General features: G+C 41.1%; 1 protein-coding gene across 5 annotated transcripts in view; it reads left to right on the top strand.

Annotated features, from left to right (window-relative positions):
- LRBA (LPS responsive beige-like anchor protein) overlaps positions 1-21,496 on the top strand; it is a 539,428-nt gene that overhangs the window by 483,605 nt on the left and 34,327 nt on the right. For 3 of the 5 annotated variants that reach the window (XM_084768541.1, XM_084768544.1, XM_084768542.1), the window contains 3 exons: positions 6,724-6,813; positions 10,882-11,074; positions 16,338-16,400. In XM_084768541.1, coding sequence (XP_084624667.1) covers positions 6,724-6,813; positions 10,882-11,074; positions 16,338-16,400 — 346 coding nt within the window. The remainder of the gene's footprint in view (positions 1-6,723; positions 6,814-10,881; positions 11,075-16,337; positions 16,401-21,496) is intronic. The other 2 variants (XM_084768543.1, XM_084768545.1) reach the window with 1 other exon arrangement.

Consider the following 21,496-nt stretch of genomic DNA (forward strand, 5'->3'; position numbering starts at 1 on the left):
AACTCTGGTTGGCTGGCTGGTTGGTTGGTTGGTTTTGAGACAGGGTCTCACTATGTAGGCTCTGCTGGCCTGGAGTTCACTGTAGTAGACCAAGCTGAACTCACAGAAATTGCCTGCCTCTGCCTCCTGAGTGCTGGGATGAAAGGCGTGTGTCACTGCTCCCAGAAACTCACTTATTTTAATGGTTAAATAGTGTCCCATTATCATCATTAACTTACGTTTTTTTGTTTGTTTGTTTGTTTGTTTACTTTTTACTCTTCTAAGAGTTCTATAGCAAACACTTTTGTCTGTACATATTTCTGCCTCCATGTGACTCTTTTTTTAATGAATAGTCACAGAAGTAGAACCAATGATTCCCTATCTATTTATAAACATAAAAATCCAACTCCATATTTTTCTGGATGTCTAATTTTACAAAATTTTTAAAAAGCCTAAGCCTTTTAAAAGTAAGATAGACTCACTTGTGCTCAGTTTTTCATATTTACTGCCTCCCTCTTCTGTGTGAATTACTTGCATGTTAACTATTCTATGTCCTACTGTAGCCTCATGTAAAAAGATTATCCCCTCCCCCAGGTTATACTCTGTGGTGTTTGAATTCTGTTTGCTATTAGCAGTGCATTTCCAGATCACTTAGAATTTACATTGAGTTAGGCTTTCACTGCTTGTTGTTGTTGTTGTTGTTGTTGTTGTTGTTGTTGTTGCTATGTTGCTCTGGAGCTCAAACTCAGGTCCTCAGCTAGGCGAGCACTCTTCCATCGAGCTACATCCCAACCTTTCATTTTATAATGCAGCGAACTCACTGCACTGACTACCAAAAAGTACTAACTGTGTTTCTTTCCTTAGGTTAAAGGAGGGAGTCTAGTTTGTAAATGCTTTTAATGGACACGCTGCTGTTTGTTTCTTACACAGCTAGAAATATTACCCAAATAAGGGCATGTGTATTATGTGACCAATTTCCTCCTCAAGGATTTTCATCTAGTTTTTGTCAAGTCCCCTATATGGACCCTTTTTATTGGCCTTTCTAGTTGATGCTATTGAAAATTTCCCCCTTTAAGAATGAAATGCAAAGTTAAATATGTAATGACTCCACTGTCATTTGGTTCATGTCCATGTGATATCAAAGTTGATTTTCCAGCAGTGGCTCTGGAGTGTATTGAGGCTCATCAGCTACTGGCCGGATACAGTGTGAGAACCACAACCTCTTCTCTGATTTGAGTTCAAATATGGGGAGGGAAAGAGAACCTTTGCCTAAATAATGGAGCGGTGTGTGGGCTATGTCTGATGGTCCTAATGTGACTCTGTAGTACTGACAGGCATGGGCCACCACACCCAGCTTTCTAGTGCTTTCCAATGAAAAATATAGGTCATAAAGTGCAGTGTTGGAGCTATGTGCTTCATAAGAGATGCATATATATTAACTGCAGTTTTTTTTCTATCCTAACCCCCCCACCTCAAATAAAATCCCACACTTACTGCAGGACAGTGAATGTGTTAACTGGACACTGCTGTGTTAACTTGTTCTCTTAGTTAAGTTAAAAAGCTTAGTCTTGAGCAAAAGCCAAATGCGCTGTTACTGAGCTAACCCCCATCTTTATTGCCTCTGATTGTATAGATATGTGGATAGTTGCTTTACATATAGCTATAAAGCCACTCAAGTGTGCAGTAGTTGGCACAAACACACTATGAATGAGCATCTTGTTAAACATGGTTTCATCACATGTCCATCTGGTCTCCAGATAGTACCTGAGATGCCATTCATAAAATATAAATATGTGGCTTTACTGGAATACCTCAAGGTATTTTCATGATCTTTTTATTATTGTGTATTTCAACATCTAGAATGATGCTTGGTGTGTTCTGGTTTTATTACAGAGAGTAATCACAAACTATTTACGGAAATAATTGGGAACTGATGAACAAGAATATTACATAATAACCCAAGCTTTTAGTAGAAAGGTTGAAGTGGATGTTTGCTCAGTGTCAGTCTGCTCTGGGCTGGTTATAGTGTGTCTTCTAGCTGCAGCTCCGCAGATGGCCACTTTGTAGTCAGCAGGCAGAGAGCATGAATGCTGGTGTTCAGCGCCCTTCCTTCTGCTCTGCTTTCTATCAGTGAGAGCCGAGAACCACAGAACAGCTCTATGTACAATTGGTGGGGGTCTTCTGGGCTCAGTTAAGCCTTCCTGAAAATACCCCCCAAAACACACGAAGAGGTGCATTTCCATGATGGTTCAGCAGAGCCACCATCCACGAGTGTTTCTTCAGAGTGGTCAGCAGTCTACCACTTCTATTAAAGTGGAAGGTTAAGAGCCAGGAATTGGGCCTGGTGTGGTGGTTCACACTTTTATTCCCAGCACCCAGGAGGCAGAGGCAGGTGGATCTCTGTGAGTTCAAGGCCGGCCTGGTCTACAGAAAGAGTCCACGATAGCCAGGGCTACACAGAGAAACCCTGTCTTGAAACAGAACAAACAAAAAAGAGCCAGGAATTACCATGTTCATCTGTAATGAAAGCATTTCAGAGGCTGAGTGAGACAAGAAAATAACGACTTCAAAGGCAGCCTACACTGCCTTTTGGGCCCATCTTAAAAACAAAAGGAAAACCTTCTAAAATGTTTGAAAGAAAAAAAATTGAAAATTTTGAAAATTATCTCATCAGCTGTATCTTTTTCTGGTTTTGTTTTGCAACAGGATCTGAACGGTCCTAGGAATATTTCCAGAGCCTCATGCAGGCCAAGCGTGTGTTCCGCCCCTGACCTATAACCTCAGATTCATATCCTCCTTATTTCAAAACAGTATCAAGTGAAAGACAGTGTGTCTTGTATTAAGACAGATGCGTGAACTTGTGTCTGTAGTAACGATGTGTATGGTGCTGGGTTGTGGAGCTTTAGCATCGCTGTGGTCATCGAATTATTGGCCACCGCCCTAGTCCCTTCTACTGCCCCTGTGATATAAAGAACCTCAACAGAAGCTCTCAAGGGAGAAAGAGTTCACTTTGGCTGGCAGTTCAAGGCTGCGGTGTGTCTGGCCAGGAAGTCATGGTGGCAGGACGTTGAGACATTACAGCTCCAGGCAAGAAGCTGGGAATAATGAATTTGTGCTCAGCTCACGTTCTCCTTCTTATGCAGGCAGGACCCAAGCCAGGCCATGATGCTGCCCGCCTTCAGGCTGGGTGCCTCCGCTTCAGTTAGCCTAGCTAGGGGAAGGCCCCACAGGCATGCCCAGAAGGTCACCTGACCAGACAGTCTTCTCACTGGTGTCCCCAGAAGCTTGCCTCCTAGGAGATCCTGGACCCTGTAAGATTGACAGTCAGTCCTGACCACCACAGTCACGTTCCTCTGTAGTTGTTCATCCACGTTTCTACTCACATACGCTCTCTGCCTTCTTCCTCCCTCCGATAGATGTTCAAGAATAATCACTCCTCAGGGTTTAGCTCTGGGTCCCTTTGTGTCTGCTTCCTGGAGACACCGATGAGTGGTGTAACCTGTGATCTAGCCCCCTGAGCCTCACCTCCTACACAGCTCTCTGTGCATTGAGGTTCCGTGTAAGAGTCCATTTCAGAGAGTGAGGGAGAGGACGAGCACACACACAAGACAACAAAGCCAGCAGGTGACTGTTTGGGATGAGTGACACCCAGGTCAGTCCCTCCCATAACCCATCTCAGCGCCAGGCTTGGGCTTTCTTTTGCATGTTGCACTACAGATTCCGAGTCGGACAAGATTTCCTATCTTTCTCAAGTCAGACTGGCTCTATGCAACAGGAACTCCTGCTTCTGTCCTTTGCTTTACTAGTATCTGAAACTGTAGGCCGTTTCAGAAAGAGAGTGAGACAGTCTTGTCTTCTTATTTCATTGCCCAAAGTCATCAGTCTCTACAGCCTATTGATTTTTTAGGATGTAATTCTCCGCCTCATCCCTTTGTTTCTGTCATATAGCTTCGACAGGGTTAAGGTGCTCGGCTCAGCTTTCAGTCAGCTCTTTAAACCTTTGGAAAGATCACTCTGTCTGTGGACTCTTAGCCGAAAACTGCACTTCAAAATTCCAGCCATATTTTCAATTTTCTAGAATGCCAGCTGCCATTATGGGCCTTCATAAAGACCCAAAGTGTTTCTCCCTTCAAACTTAGTGACAACAGTTGCATTTGATTTAGTGCTTTGTAGTGCGGATGTGCTAAGTGTGATGCTAAACACTCCATACACATCATTTGGTAATTTTCCAAACAGTTCTGTGAGCAAGGTGTTGTGATAGTCTCTGTTTTCTAGAAGGGGGATAGAGATTAATCTGTTTGTTCAAACTCAGACAGCTACTAGTAAGTGCAGAGTACTAAAACAATGCTCTCTCTCTCTCTCTCTCTCTCTCTCTCTCTCTCACACACACACACACACACACACACACACACACACACACACACACACACACATATTCAGGGGTTTCTTTCTGTGTGTTTTTGTTTGGTTTGTTTTGTTTGTAACTTGACTATGTGTTTTTGTTGGGGGGGGAGTGAGGGTGGGGCTGAGTTTGTAGATAACCAGGTCCTGTCACAATGTCAAGAGGGTGGACACACCAGCACCAGCTCTTGCCTCATTATACTGTTTGTTTTATTACTGTATTTAAATACAGCTTGTTTATTGAAATGATGGTAATGACACAATAAAGATAATTCATAAAGTTCATACTTACACTCACATTTTTCTTGTGCTCAGCCTCATCCCTAATGCCTCTCATTATGCATAGCAGATGAGGAGACAGGATGGCTGAAAGATTGACAGGTTGGCCTCAAAGTAAAGCTGCTTAGGTACAAATTTTGACTGACCATTTAATTACCTTAAGCAAGACACCCAAGTTCTCTTCATGTTTCCTTACATATAACATGAACAATAATGTCATGATAAGCTTTAAAAATTAAAATCTATAACAAAATCAGTGACTTAGAAAAGTTTCCAGAGAAAGTAAATTCGAAATAAATAGTTGAGAGCTGCCCCCGGGGGCAGCTGTTGACTCCATATTAAGAGTCTAATTGATGCAAAGCACCTTGCCCTGGTTATCCAAGCATCACTTAACCTAATTACTGTTAGTTTATGGGTAAGAACATATAAACTTAGGTTAAGAAACTTAGCATTAGATCACATAGTTTTCGGATATTTTGAGTGCAGAATTTGAACACGGCCCATGTTGGCCCTGGCTCCCCACGATACTTTCAAGGTTTTCATCCTCTGTGGGTTTGAAGCATGCCTTCACTCACTAGACAGATTATTTCAAAGTATTATTCAAACTTGCAATTACATTCATCTAACAGAAGGTCAGGTGTGTGTGGTGCTTACCCCTGATTCTAGCACTTGAAAGTTAAAGCAGAAGGATCATGAGTTCAAGACCAGCCTAGACGTTTAGTGAGACCCTGGTGGAAGGAAAAAAGGAAGGGGGAGGGAGAAATGGCCCCAATGGGGGAGGGAAATATATATATATATAAAATATGTATGTACATATATATTATATATATTACATTTCCTGATCACTCAAGTGCTTTCGTTGTTTCTACAAGCTCCTTCGAAAGACTATTAGAGCTCTCCTCAGCAAATTAAAGTTTCAGATTAGTATTGGACAGTGATTATATTTCCTTGTTTATGATCTATTAAGTGTTTTACAGCTCAGTGGTTCTATAGAGCATACAAAAATTGGAGACCTACTCTCTTAGAGATGACAATTACAACATTTAAAGGATTTCTCTGTCCTTCAGGTTTAGAGTTAAGAGTGGACACTTTGCTGCTGTCCGAGGGCCCTGTATATTCTGGCGTCTTTTCTTGTCACAAGTCCTTTAGCGTTTACTCATTCACTCGGGTTAGACATCAGGGCAGATTCACAGAGCCTCTCACATGGGTGCTGTATACTTATTTTTCATGGGAGGAGACAGACATAACAAGTAAACAAAGTCACTAGATAACTATAGCTCTGAGCAGGGGTCTTCTCCTATGGGCCTGTGGAGTGGTCATCTGTGCCGCGTGGACAATAAAAACATTATAGGATATGGTTTTCAACACAAATGTGCACACCACACCACACACACACACACACACACACACACACACACACGTTCACTCACACGCGCACGTGCACATACCTTCCCAAAAGGGCACACACACACATGCTGTTCTACTTAGCTGGTCCTGGCTGTACTATCTCATGCTGGGACACAGCATATGACTTTTACTTTGTTGTTTAGCCCCCGAGGTTCAAAGAGCCTGTCAACAATAATGATCTTCCCGTGGCAAACGTAATGCAGTGTCAGGCCCTGTTCATAGGTGCTGTACTGGGTTTGGTTTTTTCATCCTCCTTTCTACATCCCAGAATGAAATGGAGCCTAGAATCAAAGCAGCAACCGTTTTCCATGCTACCCGTAAAAGGGCAGCTTCTCATCGGTCCAGGTGATACAAACGGAAAATGAAAAGCAAGAAGACAGTAATGAAGCAAAAAGGATGCTTTCTCATTGTAGGGCCTTCCTTCCGCTCTGTGTCACTGAGCAAGATGAGAGGGATTCTCAGCTCTGTAAAACCTTGCACAGTACTGCAGGGTGACCTCATCCTCAGTGCCCCAGCCAGGTGCCTAGGCCTCAAACATGGGTTGATTTTCAACATGAAACCAGCAGCAAGTGTGAAGGGTAACATTTGGGGTAGCAGTTGTTCTCCTGCCTGTAATTAGCTCCTCTTAACCTTCAGACTTGTCTGTGCCCCTTTTAGGCTGTTGAAGCTCAAATCCGAAGTTTTGGACAGACGCCTTCTCAACTGCTCATAGAGCCCCACCCTCCCCGAGGCTCTGCCATGCAAGCGGTGAGTGCTGTTTCCACACTTTTCTCTGGCCTCCTCTTCAGCTCACCCTTGCTTTTCCACCCCTGTCTTTCACCATGTGTGAGGTTCTCTGCCTGGTCCTCCCCTCCTCACATAGTGGCAGCCTGCTCACACCCAGCAAACACTATCACACTCTCCTGGAGTATTGAGAGAGTAAGCTTAGCTGCAGTGCTTGTATTTCATGGACTCACGGAGTTTTGTTTGCTTGGGCCACAACTGTCATGTCTCTTCACTGTAGAATAAAGGCCCCCACGTATAAAACTGATTTTTTTTTTCTAATTTGATCCTGTGAGTTTCTTGATTTGTTTTGCTGTGTGTTTATTCTTAACATCTCACTGTATTTTCTAGTTTTAGAATTTTAAAAATTTTAAATTATCCTTAGTGGAGGTCAGGCCTGGAGAAAATGGAATGGATGGTTGATTGTTTCTTGTGATTCTGAGGGTTGACCAGCACTCTTACACTCTTTCTGTACGGTTTGCTAAGTTACACTGGGAGTGGCCTGAGATGGTTAGGCTCCTCCTCCTTCTGTGTGGACTTTCATCTCTTTTGTCCTTAATAATGGGTCACTCCCATGGTAGATCAGTGTCCAAAGACAGAGCTGGTGAGGCTTCTTGATCCCTGCTTTGAACATACACATCCTATATGCCAAACTGCATTGTCCAAACCTGTCAAAGCCAGCCTAGAAGAGGACTGTTCTGCCTTCAGTGTGTGTGTGTCTGGGCACAGGGGCAGGTAACAAAGCAGCAGATTCACATAATGAAAATACTCTATAAACTGATTATAAGTAATTTTTTTTGCATTGTGCCTCATAAAACAGTTTGTTCATTACTGTTCTAGGTGTAGAATAGAGAGAAAATAAAGTCTATATGTGTTAATCTTTTGAACAACTTGTGATAAACCCAAATTCCATGCAGTGGCGCAGAGCTGTCAGCATTGTGACAGATGGTAGGAAGGAAAGATGAGTAGCCAAGAGGGCCTGAGACAGAGGTGATGCCCTGCTGGCTAGCCTCTGATCTTTTTTCTTTCTCCCTTTTTTCTGTGTCTTTTTTCTGTTACTGCCCCTTTTATTCCTCCAGGGGTCTTTCTTTTTTTTCCCCCCCTATAATAATGTGAATTGGCCATAATAAGCTGCAAACATTTTTTAAATTATTTGTTTCACAATTTCTCTAGTGTTTTTTAACCAGTGAGATCAGATTTAAATGAGCATCAAGGGTGACTCTTAGTGGCAGAAGGAAACACGAAGAATGAACATTTCACACGAACAATGAAAGATAATGCCATAAACGTAGGAAGAGTGATTTACGCTTGGGCATATGAATTCATCTTGGTAATAGCTTGTGGATGGCGCTCAGGCTGCTGGGTGATGGCTGACAGAAGCCCTTCCACTGCTCCACTGACCTGCTCCAGGGTCACTGCACAGCCATGGCTCCTGGGCCCATGTACCGTTTCTTCCTCGTGGCAAGAGATTATTGGCTCCTCGAGGCAGATCTGCAGGGTAGAAAGCCATTACTATTTTTATTGTCTGAACTCAGTATTTGAACTGCTTTTCAGACCTATACAGATTCTATTTTTAATCTGATACATACGTGGGTAGCAAAGAAAGGAACATCAAAAAGAAGCCACGCTTTTCAGCAAGCATACCATTAACCTGGGGAGCCCGGATGACCCTTGGTTAGCTGTCTCCTACTTCTTTCTCAGACTGGCTGGCTACCAGTTCTCAGCTTATCTACAGCTGCTGCCACTGGCATAGCCCCGCCCAGCAGGGCGGAGCGTGCTCCCCTTCCCAGAGTTCCCTCTGAGGGGCTGACTGGAGGGATACTTGGTTCTAAGGCAGCAGTCCGACAATTGTACAAGTTCTGTCTGTTGCTTGCTGTGGAAAGTGGCTTGTCCTCGCCATGTGGCCAAGAGTTGGCCCTAAGAGTCACTATGTAAACACAATGTTCTTCCTACACTTGGTGGTTGTTGTTGTTGTTGTCATCCCTGCTTTTTAAGGCTGTACGCATTAAAATTACTCATTTTAAGCCTGATAATATTTACAGTATGAGTTGCTAATATCTGAAAAATGTAGGAACTTCCTTCCATGGAGATTTTATGATTATGTTGTACTCTGATTTTCTCTGAGTTAATAAATTGACTTTAGTAAATTTTATTTTTGAACTATATAGTTGAAAAATAAGGCTTGGGATGCAGAAATAGTTTACATTTCTTTTCCACTAGATTTTTGAAGAGCTTGCTTCTAGAACATTATCATTTTTCTTGTTTCTCATCTTCTAAATCTAATTTCATAAGAACCATATAAATAGATCTTTGTATAAAAATACTGATATCAGGGGTCTTTAGAATTAAGAGCCCACTTTTTATTGATTGTTTTTACTAACATTCAGATGAGTCCCCAACTAACTGCACCCCACCATACACATATGAACGTAGTAGAAATTAAAGCCACCTCGTGCTGCGATAAGTGCAGGAGCCATAATATACACCAGGTGTAGTAATTAGCAGGCACACGAAGGCTGCCTATTTGTCTGCTTCTGCTGCTGTTGCCGTATCCCCCTGTGTTTTCACACCATCAGATAGTTGGATTTAATTGAGGCCACATCAGATGAGGCATTACTGACACCTTTAATTGAATGAGCATCCAGGGAGGATTAACTCATAATATTGATTGGCTTTTAGCCACTTGCTCAGAAGGGTGTCTGGGTAGCTTATTAGTTGCCTTTATTTACACCTTTATGCAAAGAGTGCAAATAGGAAATCTTAGTGCAATATGTTTTTCTAAGTACTCTTAATAACTTTTTTAAAAGGACTGATAATAAAAATGCAAATGTATTTAATCTTTTATTAGCAGTTCTGAATAAATATGTTAAATATATGTGCCTCCACATTTACATATACCTGGTGTTTTGAAATATAATGGAAGGAAAGCAGCCAGAAGCATTTCATCAAACTGCTTCAATTCTGAATGATACTAATCAGCTATTAGAAAATAGACATGGTAGGAGAGAATTGCTGAAAATGCACAGTGCAATTACTGTGTGATAGCAGAGGAACACAAAGGACAAATAAAGCCAATAAATTAGAGTAGAGTTCTGGGTGTCTTAGGTTATGACATATGGGTTGCAGGAATGATCCAAATATCTAATAGTCTTCAAGATTTATTTTGTTGCTGGTTATTATAAGAGTATTTGCATAATATTTTCAATTATTTTCTGACTTCCTAAGGACAGGTCAAAAATGTCCTGAGCTTTAAAGACTTCTTTGTAGTTTGTAAAAAAGGAGCATCGAGGTATTTCTTCTTATCCCTGTTTATGGCTTGATGGACTATGTAATATATTGTTTTTATAAGTACATTTACATTGCTTTGAAACAACTTTATAATTAAGTTTATATATTGCATGCATAAATTCTCTACCATAATAATAAATACATGCTTCCTTATTTTTTAAAAATCTGTTTTAATTGTGTCTTAGTTGTCAAAATCTTTATGTAACTTTATGCAATTTTACTTTTATTATCTTTGGAAATTACCTAAAGCTTGCCTTTATGCCATTTGCCTATTCTCGTTCTTTTTCTTTTTCTTTTTGTAGTAAGATGAACATATCACTGGGTGACACAACTGGAATAAATTAATACAGCCCCCTATACTTTGAATCTAAAGCACACCATCTTTCAGTGTTGCAGGACAGTAGGCAAGGAAAGGGAGTCAATGAAGTTTGTAGACTTTTACATCGTTTTGGTTAATGCATCCTACTTCAGTTACCAAACATTTCCACATGAGCTGGGAATGTAGCTCAGTGGTAGAGCACTGTTGGTCTAGCATGTTGGAGGCCCAAGGTTCAATCCTGAGTGCTGGAGGCGGGGATGCTAGTGCCATGTGCCATGGGCAAAGCAAGCTAATCATGAGCACAGTTGTGCAAAACTGTCTGAGCACCACACGTCGAGTCGCAGCCTGTTTTAACATGATCTTCCTCTTCTTCTCCCACGTCCCCTCTCTCTCTCTCTCTTCCTGTGTCTTCTTGTTTACTTGGGTCTTGTCTGTCCACTCAACAGTATCTCCTCCTGCAGAGTCCGTTGATGTTCACAGACCAGGCCCAGCAAGATGTCATCATGGTCCTAAAGTTCCCTTCAAACTCTCCTGTCACCCACGTTGCCGCCAACACGCAGCCAGGTTTGGCAATGCCTGCCGTCATCACTGTCACTGCTAACAGGCTCTTTGCTGTGAACAAGTGGCACAGCCTTCCCGGTGAGTAGGAAATATTTGAACTTTTAAACATTAGTCTCAGTCAAAATGCTGAATGGTTTAAAAATGCTTAAAGACATCCAACCTGAGGCATATAGTGTTAATGTTAGACTATTTTAGCATCTGATGGTTTGTGTTTAATCCTTGGCAATAAATACTTTTTTAATGTAATATTTAGTATAATGGTGCTATGTGTTATGTCTGTAAATGGTACTCAGGTACCCCACTTCCCAGAGCATTCATTTGGATTACACCTGATGAAAACCTTTGTTTCACCTAGTATCTGCCAGACTCTTGGTTTTTGGAGACAGGGTTTCTCTGTGTAGCCTTGGCTATCCTGGACTAACTTTGTAGACCAGGCTGGGCTTGAACTCACAGCAATCCACCTGCCTCTGCCTCCCGAGTGCTAGGATTAAAGGCGTGCGCCACCACCGCCTGGCAGACATTCTTTTTTCTTGCTCTTTTGCAGCTCTGATTGGCCGTAAGGTCTTACACAGCAAATCATGTTCCACTAGTTACATCTCTGCCCCTAATCTTATGCTTGGCATGGTGGGATTTTTGGTGGAGGATATAAATGGCACAGAATAAATACTGTGGGCTTGTAGTGCTGCCTTCTTCCACTGAATGCTAAATATCTATATCCAATTGAAATAACTATAGAGTCTAAGACCTTCCAAGTTTGTTTTAAGAGTTTATAGATCCAGTAACCACTAGAATCTCCATCCAAGTTGGAGGAGGCATCAGCATTTCTCTCCCCATCTCGTGTCTTTACCAGTAAAGACGCTGAGACTTCGTCATTCCCCATCACTGTGGCTGGTCAGTGGCAGCTAGAATTCAAGTGTTCTTACTATACCTCAAGGAATTAATTATTGCTGTTTTTGGAGCAGAAATATTAGAACTTGAATTCTTTTTCCCACTATTTTCTTTCTTTCTTTCCTTTCTTTCTTCCTTTCTTTCTTCCTTTCTTTCTTCCTTCCTTCCTTCCTTCCTTCCTTTCCTGTTCTTTTCTTTTCTGTTTTTTTTTTCATGTCAATTTTTTTCCTTTTTTTATTAATTTATTCTTGTTACATCTCAATGGTTATCCCATCCCTTGTATCCTCCCATTCTTCCCTCCCTCCCATTTTCTTTTCTGGTTTTTTAAGACAGGGTTTCTCTATGTAACCTTGGCTGCCCTAGACTTGCTTTGTAGACCAGGCTGGCCTTCAGCTCACAGAGATCCGCCTGCCTCTGCCTCCTGAGTGCTGGGGTTACAGGCGTGCCCCTCTTCCACTATAATTTTTTTTAAACCCTTTAAGGTATTTGTGTGGGTGGGTGTTTTACCTGCGTGTATGCCTTTATACACCATGTGCATCAGTGTCTTTGGAGGCAAAAAAATGGTGACAGATCCCCTGGGACTGGAGTTACAGATAGTTATAAGCTGTCGTTTGGGTACTGGGAACAGAACCTGGGTCCTCTGTAAGAGCAGCCAGTGCCCTTAACTACTGAGCCATGTCTCCCAGCTCACCATAATTTTAAAATACTGTTAAGTTTAGAAATTTTGTTTAAGTCTTAAAGATAATTGGCTTTAAAAAAAAAAAAGCTAACGATACAGGTAGAAATGGTATGGTATTCTGCGTGTCACTGAATCTATAAAGGTTGTATAAAGCACTTGAACCTTGGTGGCCTTGTCCAAATCAAATGTAAGAGATTTTGGAATGAAGAAGCAAAAGACATTCAAACAAAAAATCTAGTATATTGACTAAACTCAATAAGGGAACTTTCAAAAAGAACCTGTAATTGGCATCAAAATTGATTAAACATAACCATTTTCATGGCCAATGGAAATGATACACTGTGTGTAGAAACGCCAGTATTTGATTAGAGAACAGATTTCTGAAAAGTGAAAACAGGAAGATTGAAACAGTTCCTTATTGCTTCTACTGTTAGATCCTTTTGTTCCTGTTTCTTCAAGAGACATACTTATTTTGGGGGGTGAACATGTTAAGAAATGTAATTGTTCATTTCTCTAATTCCTGCTCATGAGAAGAGGAGCATCCTAGTGGACACAGTAGAGGGTTTCCCTCTTCTCTGTGTAGCTGCGTAGGGGTTTTACAACTGTTCCAACGTGTGCAATGCCATGACAGCCACAAGTGATGTCTGTACTAGGTGACTGTTTGTAACAGCTCTGAGAACTCAGTTTCAAATGAGTGACAGCATTGTGCTGGAGAGCCGGACCTTTCAACTGTCGCAAAGCCCAGGCTACATTAAGGAACTGAGGACACTTAGTTGCAAGAATACTAAGCCTTGAGGACTAAGCTCTTGACATTTCCCTTTTGAACCAACCATGTCTCTGACTAGCTTGCTTCTCCTAATACTTGGTAGGCAAGTTTCTTTCCCAAGTCCACTTTTTCAGTAAATACACAAATTAATTTAATGCCTGGTTCTCCCTCTAGAGCCCCGTTCCTGTGTATCCTTCCTTTGCTAGTGCAAGCACACCTATTGAAGGTTAGAGCCGTGGGCTGGCACGCTTCTGTGGGCTTTGCCTGTCACTGACTTCCGTGCTCTGTCATTGCCCCATATCTGCTTCATCAGCAGCGTTTGTTCCCACCCTTCACATATATACCACCTTCACAGTGTGACGTGGCCATACAGAGAACAATAACATGAACGTTCTCCACAGGAAACTGCCTTTTTAGAATATGACACCCAGATCTAAGCTACACTTCCATCTAAGAATTCCAGGCATAATTCCATACCTGTGCCCCTTTTCAGGTCTGCCCAGCGGGCCCCGTGTTTCTATCCTGTCACATAATCCCTTTGCGTCCCTAGCGGTTCCTCTTGGCGAATATCAAATTCGGATTACACCCGTTTTTCTTAAACTTTAGATTCTATTTCCTGAGGACCTAGGGTTTCCATAGTCTGTTCATTAGGTCACCTTTGCTTTTCCTTTTTGATTTTTGTTTCTTCCTCAAGTAATATTTCCATCCTGACTTACAAAATGAATACTTTCCTGTCTGTTAAGTAGTGGGACATGTTCAAAGTTCAATCCCAAGTCCTCAAAACAGAACAAGACAGAAACGTATTTATTCTTTCCCCTCATTAGCAGGTGGTTGAAGAGCCTCTTGATCAGCTTGTGGGGTATACTGACTCAGTCCCCCAACAACTGAAGTGTGTAGCTTGTGGGGTGTACTGACTCAGTCCCCCAACAACTGAAGTGTGTAGCTTGTGGGGTGTACTGACTCAGTCCCCCAACAACTGAAGTGTGTAGCTTGTGGGGTATACTGACTCAGTCCCCCAACAACTGAAGTGTGTAGCTTGTGGGGTGGACTGACTCAGTCCCTCAACAACTGAAGTGTGTGGCTTGTGGGGTATACTGACTCAGTCCCCCAACAACTGAAGTGTGTAGCTTGTGGGGTATACTGACTCAGTCCCCCAACAACTGAAGTGTGTGGCTTGTGGGGTATACTGACTCTCAGTCCCCCAACAACTGAAGTGTGTGGCTTGTGGGGTATACTGACTCAGTCCCCCAACAACTGAAGTGTGTGGCTTGTGGGGTATACTGACTCAGTCCCCCAACAACTGAAGTGTGTAGCTTGTGGGGTATACTGACTCAGTCCCTCAACAACTGAAGTGTGTAGGCTGAGCCGTATTCAGTTGTTCTCTGTGCAGATCAAAATGCAGGGAGTGACAAATTCATATGGTCCAACTTATGCCGTCTAACCCATATTTTAGGGCAGGAAGCTGAAGCATAGAGGCTGTAAGATTTGCACCTTGTGGCAAAAGTGGGGCTGGATGCTGCCCAAACTCTTTAAGCTCCTTTCTCCAGCAATTGGCTTCAACGTTTTTATGGTCTTAGGTCTCAGCAGAGAGCCACTCTGAATGCCTGATGCGGCTGGACGTCAGTGGCTCTGCTGGGTAGGCCAGAGGATGAGTGTGTTTTCCCAAATATTGTCTGTGAGCCTCTGTAATTTCTTTAGCAGCAAAGCTAGTGAGTCACGGGGTGAGATAGCGAGCTTTCAGCTTCTTCAGTTTCTTACACACTCACCTATATTTTTTTTTTTTTACTGGCAGCCTTGGTCTCACTCAGATTTTATCAATATTAAAAGCTTGCAAAGCATCCTTCAAAATTTGACGTTTAATAACTAGAGAAAATATACCCTAATAAGTTTTAAAGAAATCCAGTGAACTCGTAAAATGCACTGCATCTTATGTTCAACCATCAGCAGCAGTCAAAAAGCTTCCTGATAGCTGCTAGTGTTGAGCAGAGCCGGGGATCATCCAAGCACTGCTGTCAATACTCAGCATCTGAAGGCAGACCCAGGCCGGCCGGGATGAAGGGGGTCACTGGAGGAAAAGAATTGAGAAAGGGCCTAAAATTCAGTGATCATAACTATGGATCTGGAAAGGCCACCTGCACAACACTTGATCTTGGGGTTTACAAAGCCATCAGATTTAGATGCAGAGCAAGCTGGCAGCATTTCCTCTCTTCCTGAAGTCTTTCCTATGTCTTGCAGAGAAATAGCTCACAAAAACCTCTTTTCAGTTACAGTGTAACCAGGCCTGCATCTATAAAACCATTTTGAGAATGGAACAAACTATTCTTAGTATGGATTGATTTTTTCTAACTCATTTGCTTCTCAGGGTATTTTTAAACCGAAACCATGGAAATATTAAATATTAATAAAACTTTATTAAAAAAACCCACACTCCAATCTTTAAGAAAATATTTCAGTCAGATGCATTTAGCGAAAGCATTTATCTGTGGATACCTTTCTTTATTTTTATTCAAACTTTCAATTGATTGATTTTTAGTGATGGATGAAACACTAAATGTTCCCTGACTTAAAGCTTTCCCTTTCTCCATCATAAACTGACATTTTTGTGGATCCTTTGTGCTACAGTATTCAAAACTGCCTTTTTAAGAAGTAACAAAAAAAAAATAGTATTTGCTACAGTCAGCAGATGGTTGTCACATTTTGTTTTCAGCATGCTTTACCACTTAATTTTGTTTTGTTGCAGCATCAGAGGCTGCCAGTCAGGCATCTGCCATAGCTTATGGCCGAGGACTGGAGCCACTGCAATGGCACATGTTCAGAACAGCACTAATCTAAAATAAATGTTTAATAAGCCAGCCATAAAAGCACCTGGATTTTTATCCTTTAAATTTCACAAAATTGCATGAGAGATTTGGAGGCTGGAAATGATTCTACATAATGTTGACTTGTATAGTTTTGTGGTTAAGTATATGAAAAAAATAATGCTTTTTTTTTTCTTTTGTGAATTCCAGCTCACCAAGGTGCTGTACAAGACCAGCCATACCAGCTGCCAGTGGAAATCGATCCTCTCATAGGTCTGTCACTTCTTTCTCTCTTTGCGATTCATTAAGCTCTGTATGGTGGCCCTGAAGTGTAGATTACAGTTGTTTTTCACTTGCTGGTTGCTGGGAATGGAATTTTCCTGATAAACCATTTGCATGCAAATTGGAAAGCAATGAGCTGTGGCTATGCTGGTATTTCATCAACTCCCCCTCGTTGGTTTGCCTAATTTGAACAGGCCTAGGACGCGTGTCACTGAAAATTAATATGGATGCTGTAATAATGTGTGATTGAGAATGCGCATGAAGTACTGTCAGGATAATATTGGATCTTTTCATCACTCAGACTTGTTGATGAGCAGGAGCGAGGTGCGTTATGATGAATTGGCGCAAATGTAATGTGATGGAGCTTCTTTGCTAGGGAAATTTTCATAATAACAGTGGGATTCTTAGCAGCACTGTGTTGTGAAAAATAAAACTGTAATGCCAGGGTCTCATCATTAAAGGAGATCAATCCTTTCTTCCTGGGCCCTCTGTTCAGTCAGAGGGGATTAATGTGCAATTGCAGAGCAGTTTCAAAGTTGAAATATATTACCCAGCCAATGGTAGCGTTAAGATATTTGTATTCATTTTCCTAGAGTCCTAGAGCCAATAAATTGCCATTGGAGGTTAAATTTGTTGAGGGAGAATAAAAAAAAATAAAATAAAAAATAGGGAGGAGACTAGAAAGAGCCACTGGGAGCAAGGAGAGCACCTGCAGCAGATGACTTCGAAATGTTCATCGTTGTTCCGGGGTTGAGCTAGTTAGCTGAAATCTCTAGTTAGCATTCGTCATGCTTAGCCACTGGGGTTTTAAATATGGCGTCACCATCTAGATTAAACCTTGATAACTTTTAGAATTAAAAAAAAAAAAAAAACAGACACTTAATTGCCTTGCCATGGGAGTAAACAAGCAGCATAAATATTTGGTCTATAAATTGGGCAAATTTACCCTGAACAAATAAATTTGTTAGAATGTTACCATTTTACATATAAATTTTGCATATGAATGAGCAGATTTATTATTTTTTAAATCTATTATGTTCCCTGTTTTATGTTATGCCTTTTTTTTTTTTTTAATTCACTGACTCCTTTGCCACAGCAGAACACCAGCTGGCTGTCATTCGCTAAAAGGTTTCCTACTACAGCATGGACAAAAACCTTAAATTCAAAACCAATTCATTAATCATTTCCCCAGTAAATACTATTCTGAATTTCATTTTGGTTCCTTAATTTTGTTTTGCTTTAAGAAGATCTATTTGCTACTCGTTAAAAGTAAAAAAGCTAAATCTTTACTTTATAGTTTTAAAATCAAGAAAGTAAAGCCCGTTTGCTAAGACATGTAAAACACTTTCTGAATTATAGGTTACTGCTTGCTTTAAAACATGGCAATGAATATTCTGTAATATAATTAAGCGAATTCAGCCAGTGTGGGCAAAGTTTCTTGGTAAAAGGCCAAATACTAAATATTTCAGGCTTTGTGAGTCTTAAGGTTTCAAACACAGTTATTTAACTCTTTCATCACAGTACAAAAGCCACCATGAACAATATATGAATAAATGAGTGAGATTGCTTTCCCATAAAGCTTCATATTTAAAGATGCCATGGGTCAGATTCAGCCTATAGGAAATGGCTTACCATGGGAGCTTCCAGATCATTGGCCACCAACTAGCCCCTCCTCCCACTAACGTAACTGCCTTATGTAGCCCAGGCTGGCCTTAAAGTTCAGGATGTGACCCAGGATGACCCTGAACTTCTGATCCTCCTGCTTCTGCTTTCTAAATGCTAAAGTTTCCTAGCTATGATGTATCCAGTGAGGATTTATCCCAGGGCTTTGTACATACTAGGCACGGGCTCTACCAACTGAAGAGAACTCAGCCTCCTTCTCACCAATATTAAAATTCATACAAAAGTTTTTGTCATGAGTCCAAATAGTTAAGATTTCTAGCAGAAGCTGGGTATTTAAAGTGCAAGCCTTTATTCCCATCACTTAGGGAGGCAGAGGCAGACAGATCACTATGAGTTCAAAGCCAGCCTGGTCTACAAAACAAGAATAGCCAAGGCTACACAGAAACCCTTTCTGGAAAAAACATTTTTTTTTCTAGCAGAGTAGAAAACATTTGTAATATATCCAGTAGAATCTCAAAAAAAAAAAAAAAAAAAAAAGAACTGATATTCAACATTTTTTATTTTTAGAATACATATGAAAACCCTCACCAGTTGGGAGTTTTGCCAAAGCCTATCTTCACCTTGGATTTATAACCTATTTTTTCCATGTAGTTTTACCTTAACTTTTAAAACTTGATTACTATATTATACTTTTCAGCCATAAACATGTGTATGGAAATTTAAACATGTCTATAAACTTAAATTTTTCTAGGCACTCGGGCTCAGATTTTCTTTACTTCATTAAAAATTTGGAAATAAGTAAAAACATCACCCACCGAAATTAAAATTAAAATCTTAAATCAATTACTTGAATACTCTTTACAATTTTTCCTTGTTTTGTTTTCTGTGTTAAAGTCTCATTCTGTAGCCCAGGCTGGCCTTGAAGTGGCACTCCTCCTACGTCAGCCTCCAGAGTGCTAGGCTCCAGGTGTGTGCCACCACCCACCACTTCATTACTTACTTACACCTGTAATGAACTCTGTCGGCTTGTAGTGTGGCATTGGAGGTCAGCACGCGCTCCACCACTGAAGTGCATCCTAGCCCTCTAATAAACTTCCACAGCATTTATGAAATATAAAACCAAGCACTTGGCGGAAATAAGTCTTCTGTCAACTAGATGGGTGTTTTCCCTTATAATAGCTCATGTGTTAGTGAACACGGGTTGGTTTGTACTTGGCTAAGATTTGTTCAACAGGTCTATTCCTGTTAGTTCGGTTGTGTAGCTGAGGAATGTTACATAAGAAAGGAGATGGGTGGGAAAGGGAGCTGTTTTGTTCTAATAATGCCATACAGGTCTTTGAACTCTAATATGTAGCAAAATCCATGTATAACATGTTAAGAATTACTTGTATGGCCTAACATTTCATTTTAACAGTGCTGTCGAAACTTATTTTTAATGATTTGCTAAGTGGTAGCATGAGTAGATCCTCGTTCCAGGTTCTTGAAGCCATCTGACCTACAAAATGATGACACCTAAGCACGCGCTTTTCCGTACCATCAGTATTTTCATTGCTCCTGTTCTGGGCTCCCAGGAGATTTTAATCCCCAGGGATAAAGAACCGTACTAAGATTATTCCTGCAAGGGCATATGACATGGCTTTATGTAAAGCAAAAGAAGAAATAAGAAAGGAAAACTCACAGGAGAATTGTCAGGCAAATCAGTTTCAGACAAGAGAATATATGAAAGTTGAGGAACTAGAAATTGATTCCCATAAAACCATCTGTGCCTGTATCCCAGGGGGAGTCGTAGACTCCCAAAGGCAGTCATGCCCCAGTTTCAGTGCTGCTTATCTAATCAAATATACCAATTTTATTGACTGAAAATATTGTAGCATTGGATCACAAAATAAGTTTACTAACAAAAACAGTGGAATAATATAAAGGCTCTTATAAAAAGGATAGGATAGACAGACAAGGGACGAACAAACAGACTGACAGATAGGTGGATGGATAGGCAGATGGCTGGATGAGGAACTTTCCAGTGTGAAACTTCAATTAGGAATTCACTTAGAAAGCAGTTCATCTGCTGGCTGTAGTGGGACACACCTATAGCTCCCACACTCACTGGCAAGAAGGGACATTTTTAAAGGTTCTGCATACAGTGAGGCGTGGCAGTAATTGGTGTAGGAAGTACCACCCACATTGTTTTCCTGGGTTTCTTGGAGTAAATGTATCTCAGTTTCTGCAGTGGGGTATTTTCTCTGTGGGTGATTTGCTGTCATATCTGTGAACCCTCCCCTCATCTGCCAGCAACTTTTAGTGTGTGTGGGAAGGAAAACTGGTCCCCAACTGGAATTCTTCCTGTTTTGCTATCGCTGCTACTTCCTACCCCAGTAGCCTTCCAAAGCACGTTCGGTTATCTTCTGATTTTAAGTGGGTAAGTTGTGTTAACAGACATTAGTAGGATTCTATATGTAAACATTCATGTGGGTGTGTTCTGTTTATGTTCAGGACAGCTCAGGCATCAGTGGTTCTCAGCAGCCCTGAGAGTAATTTAAATGCTTTGCTTTCTTGGTTGGTTGGTTGGTTGGTTGGTTGGATTGGGAAACCTTTTATTAAACTCCCATGATATTTAGATATCATGTATAATGACTAGAAAATAGGTAACTTTGAATTTTTATCAATAATGTATAATTTCTTCCCTCAAAAAAAAAAACTGAAAAGAAGTTAGTAACTAAGTGCAGGAATTTGCTTTGACTATTCCATTCTGTTTTCGGGAGCACTCAAACTGCTTTTGTGGTGTGTATAAAAATTCTTATTTGTAATTGACAATGACTAAAAAACAAAGTTTCTGTTTGATGGGCCTCATAACATTGAAGAAGAAGGAGGAGGAGAGGAAGGGAAGGAAGGGAGGAGGGAGGGACGGAGGGTGGGTGGGCAGGAAAAAGCAAGCAAGCATCAGCTGGAATTGCTCTTCTGACAATGGCAGATCCATGCTCTTCCCACTGTGTGTTGTCACCATGAGCCTGACCTAAGCCTACAGGCAATCCCATCTCAGGAACTCTAGCGTTTAGTGCACACTGCCAGGCTGTCTCATCCTCTCGCTTAAGTCAAGACATAAAGAACGTGGCAGTGTGCTGTGCTTTGACTTCTTTACTTACAGGACCTTTAACAAACCCTCATTCTTGCCTTTGCTTACATGTGCGTGCAGCTGTAAACAGGGGAAATGGGAGTTCCCTTCTAGTCAAACTAAAGACCCGTAAAAGCCAAAGTAGTACAAGATGCTACAGTATTTCAAATATATGACATTTAAATCCTAATATCTTTTCCTTGTGACATAATGTTAAAGTAATAGATTACCACAACATGAATCCATCCTCATGGCAATAGACATAATGAGATTGTCAGAAACAAGCCAAACTGCGACAAGATCTAGAGGCTGTAATCCACTTGTCCTGCCCAAGAGCTGGAAAGCACGTTTTGTG

Source organism: Acomys minous (genome assembly GCF_964271855.1).
Source record: "Acomys minous genome assembly, chromosome: 19".
Lineage (NCBI taxonomy): Eukaryota > Metazoa > Chordata > Mammalia > Rodentia > Muridae > Acomys > Acomys minous.